The sequence below is a fragment of the Biomphalaria glabrata genome, chromosome 1, assembly GCF_947242115.1.
Source record: "Biomphalaria glabrata chromosome 1, xgBioGlab47.1, whole genome shotgun sequence".
NCBI classification, from domain to species: Eukaryota; Metazoa; Mollusca; class Gastropoda; family Planorbidae; genus Biomphalaria; species Biomphalaria glabrata.
In genome coordinates, this window is record NC_074711.1 from 56,734,409 (window position 1) to 56,755,844 (window position 21,436).

Here is a 21,436-nt window from a genome sequence, read left to right on the forward strand (position 1 = left end):
TCTTATCTATAGAGCAGATGATGTAAAGGTCATCCATTTCTATGGCCAGCCATCTTTGAGTTCATAGGAAATAAAAAAAATCTTATATTCAACTCAGCTATATATTCATGTGGCCAGCATAACCAGCTATGGTACCTATACTTTTCACCAAATAATGTCAGGTACCCATTGGAGTTGGATGGACTCAGGGCATTCTAAAAACCTTAAAATAATTTTGAAATCCCAATCTTCACAGATTTGAACCCAAGATTCATCGGTTCAGAAGCCAAGCACCTTATCTACTCAGCCACCAGAACCCCTAAAGGAGCTTTCAGCAAGTTACTGTACTGTATTATTTTATTAATACACTGTAAGGCAGTTTTTAAATGTTTTTCTAGCCTTTTTCTTTTTTTTTTTTTTAAATCTTCCTTTGCCAGCCTTATTCTTTCCTTTTGTCTTAGTTCACTGTTGTCTGGTAACCCTATGAATGCTCCTGGTTTAAGTTTCAATGTAGTTACTCACAAATTCAGTTTATGGAATTATGTTTTTGATTCATATGTATATCCTTGTTAGCAATATTTTAATATTTTAACAACTGAAACTGAGTGGTCACACAAGCTGTTTAATTAGTAACTCAAATGAAACTTTACTTTTTGTTGTGTATCCTACTTGATTATGTGTTAATAAAATTTGAATTTACAAAATTTAAATTCCATTTTGTTAATACTATTTGTATACAAGTTCTTTTTGTATAGCACAAGTGTTAGTTAGTAGCTTTCTGCAGAATGTTACTACCATCTTTGGTAGTTATTGGGAATGGATAGCAATTGCCATGCAATTAAGTATCTATTTATAGACAAAGGTCTCCCCCTCAACTTATTATCAAACTTGTGATTTGATATACTATAAATGTTATTTTTTAAATTAGCCTTTATTGACGCTTCATAAATCTTATATTACTATTATATTTTTATGCAATACAAAGCCAAGGCTAGATTAATATATGGCTTTATAATTATACATATTTAATTAGCAGTTAAAATTAAAGGCACTTGACAATATGCAAAAAAAAATTAATTAATTCAATACTAAAAATAATTTTCTCCAGTAAATATCATTACATTGAAATGATCTCAAACATTTCTGACATCACAATGTACAAAGTAGAGAAACAAATTGCACAGATCCGATTAAACAGAAACTAAAAGTCTGACCATAAAATCAAATAAATACAAGTATAGTAAGATGGTTGTAGTTTTGTATGCATATCAATCACATTGATATGTTAGAAATACTTTTTTAAACAATGTACAAAATATTTTAGGAATGAAATTGAAAAAAATCCTAAAATAAATGTAAAAATTAGAGGGAAAAAAATGAATATAACTAAGTATGGACATAATGTTTTCTATCAACTCACACAGCTAAGTATGGACATAATGTTTTCTATCAACAGAACTAAATATGGCCAAAATGTTTTCTATCAACATAACTAAGTATGGGCATAATGTTTTCTATCAACATAATTAAGTATGGGCATGCATAATGCTTTCTATCAATGACTCCAATAGTTTACCTTCAAAACATTAAAACTATGAGACAAAAGAAGTGTCTATTGTGGCTTTTTATGTTTGTTTTTTGTTATTTAAAACAAATACAAATAATATTAGATGTGCTCAATGGATAAATAAAAGTGATCTTAATATTAACAAATATATATTAATTCAAATAAAGGTTTTATAATTATAGATAAGTTTCAGACTTAATGTATAAATTCATTTCTCATCCCTTAACAAGTTGCAATAATTTGTAATTGATCAATGGTAAGATTTCTGGTTTTCTTATATTTAGTCAAGAATTTAAGCTGGCTCTAAGATAAGGTTTAGAGATACTATTAAGTTGTTTAGTTTTGATGTTGGTATTAGAATGGTATTATGTTGTTAGGATAAGGTTACTGTGAAAGTGATTTGCTATGATGAATAAGAACATTTTTATGACATGTTGAATCTATATATACATTAACCAAACATGACATGAGAGATGCTAAAAACAAAATTAAATAGCATAGAGTAATAAGTTAATAGCAGTACTGTTTCAGATAAAAGATTTAAATATAGTGGTAATGTTTCAGATAGAATATTTAAATATACTTGGTTATGTTTCAGATAGAAGATTTAAATATGGTGGTTATGTTTCAGGTAGATTAAAATATGTGTGATATGAATGTAGAGCTAGAATCACAGATTCTTTAATTGTCTTTAAAATTAAATAACTCTTTAGAAATGGTAGTTCCTTAACATTCAATCAGCAGTTATAGATAGTGCCTTCAGTTCTGTTAGGGCATGCTGGATCTGTGAGGCATAATCATGTTTGGAGTGCTCTCTGTGGCCATTCATTAAATTGGACAGTTCACCATATACTTTGACTGCTTCAGTTGTATACTGTACCTGAAAAGATTAAAATAACAATTTAATATTAAGTAAAACCGTTTTCTTTTTTTTAAATATGTACCTAGTTGTTTTTAATTTCATTTGATTTTCCTTCAATCACTAAACAAAGTCCTCTCCAAAAGGATGTATCTAAATTTTCTATTTAGCATTCATGATTTAACAAGCATGAGTTTTTTTTTTTTTTATTTTTAAAACTTTTTTTTAAAGTCTTCAGTATCTACCTGAACTTAAGGATGCAAGTTGGAGATGATTTGTGAAAATATATTTAAAGCAGTTACTACAATCATAGATAACTGTAGCGTGCACATGTGCCACCCTCTATCCTCTCTACTAACTTTAACATTACTTGTATCATTAAGCTAATAAATAAGTACCACATTGGCTAAATAGTTTATGAATTGTGTCTACATGGCTCTACTCAAATTCCAATGTTATATTTCTATTATTACAATGCCTATATTCATTCCCTCCATCTGTATGTCTGGCAGGAGTTTTTTTTTTTTTTTACAAATTTCTTCTCTCACTTCCCCTTTTCGGATTAAGTTTAAACTTTGCATAATTGTTCGTTAAAAAATTAACCAATTAATTAATTAAATTTTTTATAGAAAAGGGAAATAAAGCTTACAGTATTGAGATATATGGAAGTAATTGAACAGTTCTTTCCATTATATAGACTATGCTTTTTTTTATAGTATTTTTTATAGCGGTATTTGGCTTGTTGCTAGTTGGATTTCGTCCTCTTCATTAATGACAGACAAATAATTGTTGAGTTTAAAATGTTGAGTCCATTCTAATTATCTAAATATTGCCTTTTGGTCATCACCGTGACAGACCATGCTTATGATCTTTCTGACTGAATAACTTCTAGTGAAACATCTTTACACTCACAATTTGTGTTAAGATTCTAAAAGAAATTAATGTAATTTAAAGGTACAGATCTATTTACTTGAGATTTGATTTCTGCTTCCAGTGAAGGCTGAAAATAATCAGTACGGTTGTCAATCATCTTTGGAATGTCTTCCATCAGGGCTGTGTTCTGATGTGTGAATTCAGCTTGAGCAGCTTGAAGTGCTTTTTTACTCTGAAGACAAAAATATTGTGGCCATAAAATAATTCGTCTAATGCTGTTTTATATTCTTTTGGCTTAATGTGCTTTTAAAATGTAATAAATGTAAATATAACAAACCTAATATTATTGAAGTAAACTTGTTCATAACAAAAAATGCATAAGTATCGAATATAACAATTGCAAACTAATAAGCATACATTTTGAATATGTATGTGAATTGTCTATACTCAATGGGGAATGAGTTCTATTTCTTTTATCCATTAAAGAAAAAAAAAGGTTATGTGACAGAAATGAGTATAAAGCCTATGTGGTGTAGAGTTCTTTGTAGAACACAGATTTGATTGATTACCCAAGGAACAGGACATTTCTGACAGAAGAACTATTGATTTTATTTCTTCAGTTAAATCCTAGTTTAAAATCTATGTGAAATTGTTCATAAAGAGACTGTGTGACCAAAACAATAAACTTTAAGAGTTGTACGAGTTTCCTGAACATTCTTCTAAAGACAACATCCTGAGCATAAAGTGTACTGCTAAAACAAACATTTGCAGGTTAGTTCATAAGCACTTTGATCAGGGTTTATAACCTATTCACTGGCATCATCTTCATACTCCATTTCAGAGAGTGCTTGAGAGGTTCAAACCCCTTATTGCAAAGGCCCTGGGCAGAGAGACCCTACTGTTATGCATAATGCAAGTCAAGAACTTGTGGTTTCCCAGACCTGCAGAGACTGTCATACCTTGCCATTTTGCAGGATGATAGTCATCTTTGTTACTCCTATGTATACATTTACTCAGAGAATAGAAAAATTCTAGTTTGGTGATAAAGATCTAGACTTGGAAACATTAAAAGACTTGAATACTTACAGAGATAAGGATCTGGTATTGAAATTGTGTATTGATAAATTATATAAGTATTATATACATATGTATATTTTCACTAATTAATTCTACCTGATTTCTACACAAGAAGATGGGCAAAATGTCTATTTATTTATTTATTCAACTTCTTTGTATCTGAATACAAAGAAACATTTGAAAAGAGTGAGAAAATTCCCACTGAAGTGTATTCAAAATAAAAAGAAACATTTGAGCAGAATTTAGGGATGCCCACTGATAGCATGTTCAAAATTGACCAAATTTAATTTTAAGGTAATTATTGAGTCAGATCAGTTTTCACTGTGTGGCCAATTAGCTAGAAAAGTTTTTCCTTAAGATATATATAACCTGTCAAATTTGTATGAAAACTGTTAAAAGCCATTTTTTAAATCTGTGTCCACCGACCAAGTGTCCCTCCACCCATGACAAGGATTTGTAAAATATCTGCAATTTCTAATATTCAAATACATTTTTTTTTTTTAGAAATGAACTATGATGTAAAAATGTATAGAATGCATTTCTTACCATCTCAAGTTTGACAGCATTGGGGCCTGTCCTGTCTCTATCTTGATATTTACTCATTTTGTCCTGACACTTCTGGAACTCCTACAGAGAAAAATACAAAACAGTAAATCAACAAAATGCTCAAATGTCAAGTTGCAATATGAGAATCTCCTAGGTTCATACACACAGCTAAAGGCTCAATAGACACAGCTAATATACCTGTAAACTTGTATACTCTCCCAGACAGAAACACAACTATAGACCAGTAATGCTCTTTCCTAGGCTCACAAGAACCACCACTAACTTACCTGTAAACTCTGTTCTCGTTTCTTCACAGCTACTTGGGCATAGGGAAATACGCTCACAAATCTGAAAGGAATCGAAACATTTTTTGAAATTTAAAATCAAGAAAATAATTAGCACTATTACATTCTAGCTATTTTAAAGTGCAACCCCCTCCCCCCTTCAAAAGGGAAAAGCTGCTAATGATTTTGAGCATTTTTTTAAAAATTTCTTTGTATAGCAAAACTTTCATGTTATAAACACGCTTAGTGCGTTATGGTCAAATCTCTTTTGTGGTGGGAGGGGGTATTGGGGAGAAGGTTTCCCTGCTGTCATTATTAAGTGCTCAGCAGCTCTCAGCTCGAGTTGGGATTCAAACTCGAGCCACCTAGATAGATTGCCAAGTGGTTTATGCCCATCAATTTATTCATTTCTGGCTGTATTCTGACAGTCACATGCAAGACCATGTGCATTATTTTTACAGGTGCTGATTGAATGTCATGACAGGCAAATATGTTTTAAATGTAAATAGGTCCTGCATGTACACAGGTTCTGAAGCCCACATACGAATATTTCCTGTAACTTTTTGTTAACCCAAAGGTAAGCTTAGTTCTTTATATTAACAAATACTACTCAATTATTTATGTAACAAAAAAGTGCTAAAAAAAATATCAAAGCTTGCTCTTTAACCCAATTAATTATTCTCACAGATAGTCACCAACAACTTCGATTCTTGCATATTTCTGTGTTTTTTTTTAAATAATTTACAAAGTCAGTTTGAATACATTTTCTGTATCTTAATATATACTTACTTTTTCAATGGTTCTAAAACTGTTCTGTGCAAGTAAACATTCTGAAAATGGTAAATTTATTTATTAGTTTGGAAGATTTTTTTTTCCCTACAATATACACTTTTGTATCACTATTATTTTATAAGGAAAATACCAGGTTGATTTTCACTATAAGACTCTTTAAAAAAATGGTTGCAAAAATCCCTTCTTATTGAACAAATGTGCTAGTAGACACGAGAGTTAAGGAAACTGACATTATTCTACTGCTGGCATCATTCAGCAAAGTGATTCCACCAATGTCTTAGATCAGTGTTTCCCAAACTGTGTTCCACAAAGCTTAAATAAGTGTTCCATGAACTACTAGAATAATTAATTAAAAGGCCACCATGTGAATTAATCTCTCTCAAAAATAAGAAAAGTGTTCCGCTAAATACTCAGAATGTGCAAGTGTTCCATAAGGGAAAAAGTTTGGGAAACTCTGTCTTATATGTTACTGAAGACAGTCTCATAGGTCAAGGCAGAAAAGAAAGTGATACCAGTACTGTAAGAAATCAAACCTATTACATTCTGACACTACTAGTGATGGGAACTAAACTAAATTTTTTTAGTTAAACTAAAACTAAGTTTGAACTAAAAAAAAGTAATTAAACTTTTAGTTAATCACAAATTGAAAAAATTAGTTAAACTAAACTAAGAAACTTTAGTTAAACTTTTACAAACTATTTTGACCTTTTTTAAGGACGAAGCAGCCAAACATGAAAAATATAAAGCACAACCAATCTCTTTAGCAAAATGTAATAAACATTTATTTGTGCACATGAAACAAGATTTAAATGTCTTTATGGGATAGATGTAGATCTTAATAGAATCACTAGAATTAGAATACTATTATAGAAAGAAATTAGAAGTAATTGTCCAAGTTCTAATATAAGTTACCTTTAGATAGTGATGGGCAAAATTAGTTGAAACATTGTTATTTTCATAAACTTCAGCTATTTTTTAACGTTATGTATTTCATTTTCCGGTTATTGTGTTGGATACATGATGTATTATTATGTTATTAAAAGTTCTATCATTTTTAAGAAATTCACAAAATGTTACATTAAAGTTTCAAAAATGCGTTGACGAAATAGATCTAGATCTATTTTATTACTTAGAAACCAAATTTAACAATGAAAGGGCGGGGTAAGACACATTTGGCCTGTGTAACTGTAAGAGTAGATCTTGATTTATCCTTGACTATCAGATGTGTTATTTGTTCGCTAAACAACTGAAGCCTATTACGCACAAGGAAAACACATGGCAGTCTTTTTATCTTTTATAACAACTAGTCGACATATCGACTACACACTAGCCCTAGAGCTATCTGACCACCAATACACACACTCAAGTTCAAGCTTGTTTACTTTTGGACAGAGAGGAAAAAAAGGGGGGGGGGGGGGATGAAAGTGTTACTTTTTTTTCTAGGACTGGTTACCCGAACGCTAAGAACTGTAAGTGTAGTCATTCATTGTAGATCAAGAAATCTTGATCTCAGTATGGCAGATTATAGGCCAACGCTTCGGTACCTTCTATCAAAGGTTTAACTATTTGTTTTAGTTGAAACTATAAAAAAAAAAATTATCTGTAGATTCTCCTGTTATTAACAAATTATAGTTTAGCGCTAATGAGTAAATTGAAACCACTAAATATTGACTTAAAACGCTTCAGATTCCCACTACAAACTAACTAAAACTAAGCACGGTGCGCGTTGTATACACACAACCACGTGACTCGGGGGGAATACGAAACTACCTAGATCTATATTATTGACTTATAATTTTAAATTTACATCTAGATCTAAGACTACTAAGAGTTAGACTCTACTTAAGCCTAGAGACTAAAATAATTAAATATAGACTATTATGACTATAGTAGTCTAGATTAATTCTAATACTAATAGACTAGACGTCACTAGACTCTAGATCTATCTACTAGTAAAAAGTTTTAAAATAAAATAAAAAGAGTCGACATTTCTTTTAGATCTATAGTAAAGCAAAATTCTTTGCCTGCAGCTATACAGGAACACACTGGTGTTTAAAAAAAAAAGCAACAAAATGTAGATCAATAGAAGCAATGAATTATCAGGATTTATCAAGCAGCGAAACTTGCTAGAATATAATGAACAAGTTTATTTTTCTCGCCTTTCAAATACATTGAATTGGCGGGAATAGCGACCATTATAGGGTAAAGGTCAAAAGGCTTTCTAGTGACCTGTGCACCCTCTAGTTATTTCTCCTCTCTATTATTTATTACATATATTCTCCAAATTACATAGATCTAAATATTTATTGGTATGTCTGTTAAAAAAGTTTGTAAAATTTGTAATTAAACTTTTTAGTTTGTAACTAAAAAAAATTAATTAAACTAGAATTTTAACTAAACTTTTTTTTTTTAATTAAACTTTGGCCTTAACTAATTTTTTTTAGTTAAACTAAAAGTTAGCAACTTTTTAGTTAACTTTTGCCCATCACTAGACACTACAGATTAGGATTTTCTGAGGGTACAATGACAAGAATATTTGAATATTAGTTTCTTGCATTAATTAGTTACACTGATGATAATTGAAAATTTTTAGTTGGGTTTTACATTCAAGTCTTATTGTGTTATATTTGATTCAGATTTTTAAACCTTCTTTGCTCCATGAAATCTTTGGAAAATATAGTAAGTAACTTTTTTTGCTATAACTATTATCAACAATTTTTTATTTATTTATTCAAATCTAATTTTAATATGAAAAAAAAGCATTAATGATGAAAAAAAAAATTGGAATGATGTATTAGTACAAGCAGGCTTAAAAAGAACTAACCCTGTCAGTCATATGTAGATCCATTTTAACCATCGCAGCATCCCATTCATCAATTATATTTTTGAAAGTATCCTCTGATTGACAAAGTTGAGTGGAAAGTAGCTCCTGGGATAGTTTACGCTCCGACTTGGACAAAACTATGTATTGATTGTAAAGTAAAAATTTTCTTTATTAGTTAATAGAATTGGAATTAAAATGAATATATATATATATATATATATATATATATATATATATATAATATATAAAATATATATATATATATATACAAAATATATCTATATTATAAAGTAGAAAGTATGGCGTATGTATGTATGTATGTATGTATGTATGTATGTATGTATGTATGTATGTGCCGAATAGAAATTAAAACCGCTTGACCAACCTTGATAAAAATTGGCAGAAATGTTCCTTGGGTACTAACTTAGACCGTAGTGAATGTATTGTAGCCCTAAAACAAACTTAAGACCCTCAAAAAAAAAAAAGTTGAGTAACTCTATGAAAGCATTATAACTTCATCGATCTAGGCCATGTTTACATGAGAAAAGATCGAAAGGATCTAGATCTAATTTTAAGAACTACACTTTGCGCAGATACTTTGACACATGAAAATACAAAATATAGTCAATTGAGTTCATTATTTAATAAAATTAACCTTCAAATTTGTGTTTCAAAAGCATTTTTACATAAATTTGTTCCTTATATCTGCGAATTTAGAATTCCCAACGTACATTCTTTCATTAGACATTACCCGAAATGTTACACATCTCTCTATTCCTAGGTCTAAAACTCTAATTCAACTCTAAGATGATAGAACTTCTCTTCACAAAGATAGTTTTATAATTAAACACATAAACATACTAATTATAGTCCATTCATTTCATATTTTAATCAAATTAACATTCAAATTTGTTTATCTAAAGCATTTTTACATACATTCGTACGCCTTGAGTGCATATCTATTCTTGATATCGCATGCTTCTAAATATAGATCTATACAAAAGCCAATGTTTTCATAAAAAATTGGATTCAGGTCAATTAGCTATTTTTAGCTTTATTCATAATATTTTTTTATTCATGAATTCATGCATTCGCTTTACTTATAACATTATTATTTTCTTTAATTGTTTCTAATGCACTATAGGTGACTATATCAGCAATACGCAAGTTAAGACCCGCGGGCAATGGGTAATATCTGTCTAGTATATGTATATATATTTAAATGTCTAGTATAAGCATTATGTATATATGTCCTGCATAGAAATCAAAACTGTTTGATGAATCTTAATAAAACTTGGCATAAATGTACCTTAGCTCATGTAAGACATCAAAGTGTATGTTTAATGTCCTCCCAAAACTGGAGGGCCCTAAAAATATAAAATTCCTAAATTATCTTTATTAAAGAACAAAACCTTTTAACAAAATGGATAAACCAATTTTCACAGTAATTAATTTATATTTGGTATGAATATGTTGGATAAATGTGTAATCCATTTATTATTTCACTTTTATTTTCAAGGCAAAATTAAATTTGGCATAGAGCTAAATCCAATGCACTTTAATTTTATCAATAACATCCTAACTAAGGCCTGCTGGCTGCAGTTCATATCCGGCTAGTATATATATATATATATATATATATATATATATATATATATATATATATATATATATATATATATATATATATATATATATATATATATATATATATATAAACACATGTTTAATGGCAGAGATAACAAAGATAACTACCATTGTTGGCTTCTGTGAGTTTCTTGGCATCTTTATAGAGTCTTCTTGTTAGTTCTTCTAAGCTTGAAATACAGTTATATAATGACATAAGTTACATAATGATATATATGTAATAGGACTGACGTTTAATTGTTAGTAAAACCAATTTTAAAAAAATGATGCTACACAACATTTCAACATTTGATAAATAAACTTACTCATCAAGCTTCTTAAGTTCTTTTTCAAATTCCCTTTGTGCCTGGAGAACAAGAAGATTATTACCTTTATTTATTTTTTAATGCTAATTATAAAATATCAGATACATTAAATAAAATTACTAAAATTAAAATTAATATATATATATAAAAAAAGCAAAATATGAATTTAGATACAAGCATGTTTTACAAAGCATCAAATATCCAGACTGCCTTTTTTTTTATTTTACAGTATACTAAGTGGTTTTGCTGATGTGCAGAGAAAGATCAGCAATTATTGTTCTCAATAATTGTAAGCTACTAAGTATAATACTTTGCTCCCCTGTATATTTTACTTGAATTTTATGTTTATATACGGCTCGATTCCCCATATGGATTTTCTTTGTATTGTTGGTGAAATGGACCATTTATAATATTCCACTTTATTTGGCTATCTGGACAGAAAAAAATTACCAATTATTCAGATAATCGATAATAATTGTATTGACTTTTAAGTCAACTATGAAGATTTGTTAAAATCAACATTTAAGGTAGACAATTATATTCCCATCATACATAATAATACCTGATGTTGCTACAAATAATAATAAAGAGTTTCTGGGGTGAAATATTTATATATTTGTTTTAGTTAACATTTTTAATTAGTATATTTAGCAACAAAAAAAGTCATCTTATGAAAAGAATTCTTTAACTTGAAATATTGATCCACACAGCCCCCATTAGATGTTAATAATAATTTTGATTAGAATTTAAAAAAAAAAATTCTCTGATTCCAACAGAATGGTGTGTTGTTTACGGCCAAGTCCTAATACAATAGAATGAATGCATTGGGATGCTAGAAACAGTTTTAAAACTTTCCCAAAAGAAGAGCTCATCAATTCTAGTTTAAAACGAGAACATGGTGCTCTTCTTTCTTTAGTGAAAACCGGATAAAGCTCTTTTTTATTATTTTTTAAAGAATTTTTCAAACGTACAGGCCCATAGTCCCAGTTGATAATTTTTAAGCTTTTTTATATTATAAAGTATTAAAAGTATACATACATTTTTAACAAGACATGTCGTTCTATTTTTCAAAGTTGTTTATTTATTTATTAGTATTAGATCATAAATTTTTATTATTTTTCCTTGGAGGGCAAGGATAAAGAAGAGGTCCTGCATTGCAGAGGGTGAACACACATTTTGTGAAGTCAGATTTTGTTTATACTTGGTGAAGTAGATTGACTCACACAAATGATACAACACAAATAAATAAAATAAAACACACAAATTTAAAAACACATTTTTATCTGGGTTCACTTTTAAAAATTATATATACAAAAAAAATATAAAAAAATACTATTTAAAAAAAACTTATAAGAAGTGTAATTGTATCAATTAGTTTGGATAAGTCATGTAGTTACATTTGTAAAAGATTTAGATCACCAACGATAAATTTGCGCGTTACGATATTTTTACAAATTAGACTAACTGGGAAAAATTGGGGGTGGGGAGGAGGAGGAGAGAAGTGGGAAGAAAGAAAGAGATATCTGGGTGGATTTTACAGAAATCTGTTTTGAAAAGCATTAACGCAAAAAAATAATAAAAAAATAAAGGGGAATAACCTGAAATCGAACTCAGAGCTCACGCCTCCTCAGGTCAAGGCGCTAACCACTCTGCTAGTGAGGCACTTATAACTAGAGATGATTGTATAGTTACATATTGTTAGTTTCAATTTAGAGTGGCAACCTATAAAGGGGACTAATTCAGCATATTTCTGAAAAATATCATTTATAAACTTTTTACCAGGCAGACAGAGTGAGTTGATATAAGCTTTGTAACAAATGTATAAGTGTCTGCAATAAATAAAAATGCAATAGTGTGATTCTGAAATATTTTTACAAAGTTTATGTCAATTCACTCTGTCTGTCTGGTAAATAGTTTTTACATGTTATCAATGTTATCAAGAATCAATTAAAAAATTAACAAATTAGTTAATTAACTATTGGTAATTAATTATTTTGTTTGGTATCTTGAACAAGGGAAAGAAATCATCTTTGACAGATGTGGTGGTATAAGTTGAATTAGTCGCCTTGAGGAATCTTGAGCCCGGAGTGAGCATTTTTTTATGCATTTTAAAAACGATCATGTAAATATTTACCAAGATATCCCCTTCTTCCTTCCCCCTTTCACGAGTGGCCCAGAAAAGTGATAGGATCATAGCACATTGAGAAAGCTAAAAAAAAACAACAAGATTACAAAGAGAGTTTGTGTTGCCACAAAAACTCAGAGGCGGCCCCGTGGGAGACGGATCCCTGTCGGATCTGCATATTTGCTGGTCGACTGAGGATGGCATCGAGCAGGGTATGAAACAGAGACAGTAGAGATAATCAGTCCTGCGTGCTAACCGCACGACCAGGCATTGCTCTTAATCTAATGACAAACTGGTTACAAACTAATAGCCTACTATTGATAATATACCTACACATTACGGAATGACAACTACCGGATATGTATAATATGTCAGAATAGCGATTTTAGATAATCTTTTGGTATTGAGCATTTTCATTTAAATGGAACTAGAATGAGGATGTAGATCTACCTAAATTAAACTACTAATTTAGCACTCTCAATATCTATATCTACTAGATCTAGATCTAAAATATATATTTGGGATAATGTAGATGTAATTTAGATAAGATTTATATAAAAAAAAACACTAGATAATCAATTAATAGACTAATTGCAATATGAAATATTAAAAAAGTAGATTAGTTTTACTAAGTTTTAGTATTTTATAACATTGCAATATTAACATATTGACAATCTAGACTTAAGAAATAAAAATCTACACTTTAAGCCTAGAAATTAAAATTATAGATGTTGGTCTAGTCTAAATCATGGTTGTCTGGTAGTGTGGTTTGCGTGCTGGACTGTCGTTTGGATTCATCAATGGTCCCAGGTTCAAACCCTGCCCGCTCCCATCCCCCGTCATCCTATGGGAGGTTTGGACTACAACTCTGAAGGAACACCCGAAACATGTAAAACAACAAACATTCCAAACTAAACCAAGAAATTCTAGATCTAGATTCTATAATGATTTTAATTAGAACTTAAATCTAAATCTAGTTTTAAAAATCTAGCTCTAGTGTAAGAAAAAAAATAATCTAGATCTAGTGTAACAAATCTAGCTCTAGTGTAAAAAAAAAATCTAGATCTAGTGTAAAAAATCTAGATTAGATCTAAATCTAGCTATTATGTCTTTTTAAAATGCGAGTCACATTACGAGGTTCAATAAACATTACTATACCGAGTTGTTTTAGCATTTCATTTAAAGAGTTTATTCCATATGACGTCAAAGGAAAAAAATCCACTACGTTACACGGCCTAGTTAGACTAAAAGATGTCATCTATACGAGCAGCTTGAGCAGCTTGTCGAGTGTTCATAGACATTGGTGAGATCTTTTAGCATTTCATTTAAAGAATTAACTCCATATGATGTCAAAGGAAAAAAATTCCATTACGTCACACGTCCTAGTTAGACTAAAAAATGTCTTCTATACAAGCAGCTTCTCGAGGGTTCATAGACATTGGTGCACCGAGTTTGTTCTTTTAGCATTTCATTTGATGGGCAAGTTAGACTTAATATATATATATATATATATATATATATATATATATATATATATATATATAAATGGATTAAAGATGCTTTTTTTTTGTTTTGTCTGTCAGTATGTCTGTCCGTCATGTTAATAGCGAGGAAAAAAAAGACTAAAACCTATTGAAAATCTGATTAAAATTTAATTTCCCTTCCGAAACATCGCATTAGTTTTAAGTTTCTATAATAGATTGTTCCGGATGTTTATATATTTATAGTGAGAGAAAATAAGAATTCCAGATTAACCAAATACCGTTAATAAATTTGTGGAATGGTCTGTTATGAAAATTAGATGTACCATAGACTTATGGAGAGATTTTGAAACCATACTTTGGTGTTAGGAAGTTGTTTTCCTTTAAAATCAGAGCATAATATTAACGATAATTAGATTTTCTAACATTTTAGCTAGAAAGTTAAATGTAGTGTAAGAGAGAAGTGCGATTTTACATAAATAGAGTTAAACTATTTTTAATAAAAAAATCCGGAACAACCAATTTTCGTAAATGAGAAAATTATTTGTTTTACTTATTAAAAGAGGGATTTCAAACATTTATTAGCGTTATTAGATTTTTCATTTAAAATTCGGATAATATTTGGCGACGATTTGTAAGAAAATTAAGTTAATGTAGGTCGATTTCTTTTTGGAAATAAAATCCGGAACATTCTTTACCGATTAAACAACTTTTATTATGTTTCGGCAAGAAAATTAACTGTAAAATAAGTCTAAAAAGTGATTTTCAATAATCGTTTCTAGTAAATTACTTTCTTATTTTAAAATCCTGAATAACCTATTGCCGATATTTTTGAAAAAAAATATAATTATTTGACATAAATTTGTTTTAAGTTAAAAATTCGGAACAATTGATATTGATAAATAAACTATAGTGATGTAGTGTCAAAGAATATAAGTGTAATATTAGTCAATTATGCGATATCAAACAATCATTTGACATAATTTATTTTTTATAAAACAATATCCGGAACAACTTTATAGTTAATGAAATATAAATCAGTATAGATATTTTTATTAAGCATTTATATGCTATTTACATTAAAAAACCGGAATAATATAATAAAGATCATGTGTTTCTTGCAACGTTTAAGCATGGAAATAAAATCTAATATAAGTTAGAAGAGCAAACAAATATTCATTAGCATTGATTTGTTTTTCACAAAACATCCGGAACAATCTATTATAGATACTTAAAACTATTGCAATATTTCTGAATGAAAAATTAAAGGTTAAATCAGATTTACAATAGCCACTAGTGTTATTTGTTAATCGTGACAGAGAGACCGGCCAACAGACAAAATGCACAAAAATAATCTTGTTTTATTCGGATGGGGGCACTAAACAAAAAATAAATAAAATCTGATTTTTTAAAAAGTTTAAGGAATTGGTTTAGCACCTAGTCATGTTGCATCGTTACGCTACTGCATGAAAGTCGCTGCATAAAAAATCCATTTTAAAAAATGTGCGTGATATTTACATACAAAGTGCATTATTTGCCTTTATAAACAAACAGAAATGTTTTCTTTTATTTTTAGCAGCTAGTTGACAAGAAAAAACATCTTTAACTATTATTTATATTTGTTGTAAACATTTCCTGTACATTTTATAAATATATTTGACTTAGTGATACTGAAAATACACAAAAATTGTCCATCTTTGTTAGCATATTGTAACATTGCCTCCCTTACATTTAAGTAATTGTTTTAGAATTGGTGTATTTTTATAAATTAACCGTTTGCTTTTAGAAAACCAAAAGTAGCCGTTGCACCTAAACTTTTCAAGCTGCATTTAATGGTGAAATAATATTTTTCAAAATTCTTCTAGTTTTCGAGATCTGAGTGTGATAGACGGACATTTTGCACAAACCTAATAGCGGCTTTTTCCCCTTACGGGGGCCGCTAAAAATTGGTAAAAAAATTTCTATCACACAGATTTATATGTCTAGGTCAATCATATTTATAATTATGTGACTGATCCACATTAATTGATACACTTAATATAAGCTTTGTTTTTTATGTGTTTTTTTTTCTTTGATTTTAGCAAAGTTTTGAAATTCTGTAAAATGAGAGTAATAGTTTTGTGAAGAACATTTGTATTTTCTTTTCTTTTTGTCTGCCGCATAACACTGATATAGTGTGTAAAAAAATGTTATACTTTATTTTTGTAAAAAACAAATCTCTACTTTTCATTGATAAAAATACAGGAAACATTTGATTAATTAAGCATCATACATTTGTTTCCCAGCTAATACAAATAAACTGTCAGCAATGATTTAGGAATCTGTATAAGAGATAAAAAAATAATTCTAAACACAGTGTAATAATTTATTTATATAAATTCTAGTTTTTCTCATAGTTCAAGCTCACTTGTAATGGAAGTGTAACCAAGTGATCTACAGCATTGATTTATACAACAGTCCCTTTCTTGTTAAGGGTTTGAATCCTTCTGTTGTGTACAAAATTTCAAACATTTTTTAAACCAAAGGATACTGAAAACAGGGAAGGAACAACAGTCAAGTGAAGTGGATAATAACTATTTAAGAATTAGAAAATTAGAAGTTTGTACAGTTAGGGATGCATTTCCAAAACAAGTCAACACATCACAGAAAATTTTCATGAGGCTTTGCCACAAATATTCTGATAAGAACAATTATTGACAAGGATTGGCATTACATGTTCTACAAACAGGAATAATCTTTTGCTATTTCACTATTATTCGCTAACATAATTAAAATACTATCCAAAACGATAACATCAACAAAAAGGACATATGGATGACAATAATTATGAAATAATAAATAAGCCCAGTAATAATAAAATTAAGTAAAATAATCTATGATATAATAAAATGCTTTGCAATTTACTCACTGGCTTTGATAACACTGGTTTCTTCAAAGATGATGAAGAAGATCTGCTGAATGGATTCCTGGAGAAAAATGTTAAGCAAAGACAAAACTATAATTCAGTAAACATAACTGAAGTTAAAGACTGAGAGTAACATTATAATATTAGAGAGGTCTCAATTCAAAAGAGTGACTCTGTATTAAAATCTTTTTTTCTTTCCTTAGGTGCAGAAAATACAAAAGGAAATCAGCTTATTAATAATTGTTGATGTTAAATTAAGTCACCCCATGATGCAGCGACCTGCAGCGCCAGACATTAGCGATTCTCATTGATGATATGAAGTATGAATGATTCATTGTTTAAAGGCTTATCTTTGATCAACATAGTGGAGATAATGCTATCAAAATGTTAAATACATATTATAAAGCTGAGGAAGTTTCTACCAAACGCATTCTAGAAAAAGGATCAAAGTCAATTTACAAAGGATTGAGATTCAAATTCATGAAATTGGATTAGTTGTGAATGAATGATAGCTGCATGTGAGATGAAGCAATGAAATTAAAAAACATAAAATGGGGTATCCTTGTTCCAAATTTCAAGCTTCTATCTCTATTATAATGGTTATAAAGTTATGATGAGTTAAAGACAAAATTCATTTTTTCGATCACAGTTTTTCTGACATTTTCTCTAGTCCATACTTATACACATAAAACAGCATAACTTCGCTCCTATAATGCTATATAACATAGAAAGATAAATTTGGTGTCCTTGTTTGCCTTGTAATAAATGTAAACCTCTCAGCAAGCTCTACATAACTAGATAACTAGTTAGTTTCTGTTGTTATATATTTATTATGAATTATTTTGTCAAAGTACTTACTAGGTCTAGAGTCTATCTATAAAATCTAGAATCTATAGATCTCAAATTTAGTAAAAATCTATTGACTATTAAGTATTATTGATACATTGATAGTACTAAACTAAATCTATCTATATATATATAGTCTAGTCACTAGAGATAGAGTCTGGAATAGTCTGGATCTAGATTTATACTATACTACTATAGATCTAGATATCTAGATCTACTAATTATATAGTATATAAATCTACAATGTTACTCACTGTAGTCGTGTAGATTTATTATATAAGCGAAGGTCTAGATTCTAGATCTAGAAATACTAGAATCTATATAAAACTACAGACCAGATCTAGAGTAACTTACGTCTATTGAACACCTTCATTTTAAGGTACTTATCGAACACCCAATTGTATTTTTAAAAATTTGATGATTATAACGAAATTAGTCCATTCCTATTGTGCATCGTCCATTTCTTTATAGTTAAGTTATATTTAATTTCATTTTCACCCGAGGATAATATTTTTACTTATATTCAAAGTGCATAGGTAATATTGGTATCAAATGTCACTTTTTTTTTACCTCTTGGGAAGAGTGAAGTGAGTCTTGGGTTAAGGGTATTTTTTAATGCCAATGATGCTTTTAAGCTCAACAAAACCTATATAATATGCTTGTAATTAGGCTGAGAAATATTTGCAACTATTTGTTTAACGTGTCTTTGCTACCCAAACATGAAAATTGAGGTTTAAATAGGGGGTGTTCGGTAGTTGCTGTTTTTATATAGTTAAGTTATATTTAGTTTCATTTTCACCCGAGGATAATATTTTTACTTATATTCAAAGTGCATAGGTAATATTGGTATCAAAACGTCACTTTTTTTTTACCTCTTGGGAAGAGTGAAGTGAGTCTCGGGTTAAGGGTATTTTTTAATGCCAATGATGCTTTTAAGCTCAACGAAACCTATACAATATGCTTGTAATTAGGCTGATAAATATTTGCAACTATTTGTTTAACATGTCTTTTGCTACCCAAACATGAAAATTGAGGTTTAAATAGGGGGTATTCAATAGTTGCTGTTTTTATATAAGCAATCTCAGCTTCGTAAAATATTGAACACCATTTCAATGTTAAAAATAAACATCAAAGGGATATAACCCAAAGAAGACAAAATATTGAAATAATATATTTTTTTAATTGTTATTTTTTTAAATAATGTAATGCAAAGTACAGATATAAATTACTCATGTGTTACAATTAGTATCAGCTATTTGTGGTTTACAGTAAATGTTCTCTATTTTTTTAAGTAAATATATTTACATCGATATTCACTAATTGTACCTATTATAAAAGCTTGATTTTATGACACATATAGTTTAATGCTACTTACATTATTGCGACTGCAACAGGGCCATAAAAGTAAAATATATTCAGTTGTTGTTGTTTTTTTCAGATGCCCCATTCTATTAACTTCTGAATTATGTGTTATAAACCAATACCTAGGGCATGTGATTGATGTGAAGAGATATTCATAAAACGAAAGGGCAAAGGGGGAGGTATAGAATGTAGATTTGGTATTTTGAAATAAAAATGTCTTTGGCAGGTAAAAAAAAAGGGAGGGGGGGGGGGAAAGAAACAGTCAAGACACTGTATCCAGAGATCATCAAAAATTGATCAACCATTAAAATGTGACGTCAGTCTCAAATACAGAGTCAGTTGTGCTTCTCGATCTAGACGTGTGGTGCCGGGTCTATAAAATTATATATATATATTTTTTTTGCCATAAAGTATGATAAAGCTCATAATGCGCTACAAAGACACTCGTTTGAAACTTCACAAATACACAAAATAATAACAATAACAAATTTAACCACTCTCTTATTCTGCCTACACCCCCTTACCCGCGCTTTCTTCTAACACAATTCCACTCTCCAACATTCACACTTTTTCAGTGCAAAGTAACAATGTAAATTTCAAGACTCAATCTAAACGCAACCACCAGACTAACATAAAACAAACAAAAAATGCTCAGTGATAGCGCAACACACAGGTGTAAACCAGGCCATCAAAACAGCCCCAAAACATTGTTCAAGTTGTAGTAAGAACAATGTTGAGGGGAAAGGGGGAGGAGCCATTTCTAGAGTACCTACGGTCAAGCCGCTAATTAGGTCATAAACACTAGGCTTGATATATATATATATATATATATATGTTGTTTGTGTGTGTGTGACAAATACTAAGCGTGCTCTAAAATACGTTTTTTTTTGGTCAACCAGGTGGTTTAGGGAGGGCGGATCTATAGAATCTACATCTATAGGTAACACAGCTCACAAGCTACCATAGCTTTTCAGCTGTCTGTCTTGACATGGCGTAAAAAGAAAATGATATAAATAAAAAAAATTTAAAAATTTAAAGATAACACTTTTGAAACACCATACTTTTCACAAAATTTAAAGATTATAACACTTTTAAAACACCATAATTCTCGTGTGTTCGATAGTTTCTTAATATGTTCGATATGATCTATAGGATTCTTGAAGGTAGCTGTAAAATGATGTTCGATGTTTGAAAGCATCGACCTGACCCACTTTAACATCAAATATAATTTTAACTATGAGTAGTAATAGAATAAAACATGTGTCTACATTTTAAGAAAAATGAATGAGGAGTTCACAGATACAAACACTTTTTTCTAGGTCTAATTCTTATGGAGATACACAAATTCAAACATAAAAAATGTCGGCGACTGAGCTTAACTTGTTCGATAAACGTAAGTTACTCTAAATAGATCTAGAAATCTAGATCTAGTACTAAGTAGTACAGAACAGATCATGACAGATTAACTGAGATTACATAATACAGAGATGTAACTCGGTACTGTAGTAAGTTATAAGTAAGTCAGTGACTCAGTCTCAGTGTCATTGAGTGTGTACACTGTAACTTAACTAGTGACAGTATTGTAACTGTAAGTATTAAAGTAGATCTAGAGTAGAAGACGAGTAGATCTATCATCTGATCTAGATCTAGTAAGTAGTCACTGTAAGTCTGTGTAAGTAGTGTAAGTTACTCAAATCTGATAATCATACATTACAATTTACATAATGATAATCTCACTCAAGTTACTGTAACATTAAAAAACATACCAACTCATTTTTAACAAGATCTTGCATATCAAAGAATTATTTTTAAATAGCTCGATTCTATCGAGACCTAGCTATAGACCTAGATCTATATCTAGAGTCTAGAATAGATCTTATTTTTTTGGCTTTTTTTTTTTTTAATAAGCCTATTTTTCAACGAATGGCCTTAGGCATAGCATAGCTATACTGTCAGTAATTTCG

The 21,436-nt window shown here is 29.7% G+C and overlaps 1 protein-coding gene across 1 annotated transcript; it reads right to left on the minus strand.

Moving 5' to 3' along the window:
* Positions 1–981: 981 nt before the first annotated feature.
* LOC106052277 (bridging integrator 3-like) lies at positions 982–21,417 on the minus strand. The gene is made up of 10 exons (XM_056003748.1): positions 21,239–21,417; positions 17,268–17,325; positions 10,754–10,794; positions 10,557–10,618; positions 8,802–8,938; positions 5,975–6,015; positions 5,189–5,249; positions 4,902–4,982; positions 3,376–3,510; positions 982–2,426 (listed from the first exon to the last, which is right to left on the minus strand). Exons 1-10 carry the CDS (start codon positions 21,244–21,246, stop codon positions 2,280–2,282), a joined length of 771 nt encoding a protein of 256 aa, XP_055859723.1. The 5' UTR covers positions 21,247–21,417; the 3' UTR covers positions 982–2,279.
* Positions 21,418–21,436: the final 19 nt, after the last annotated feature.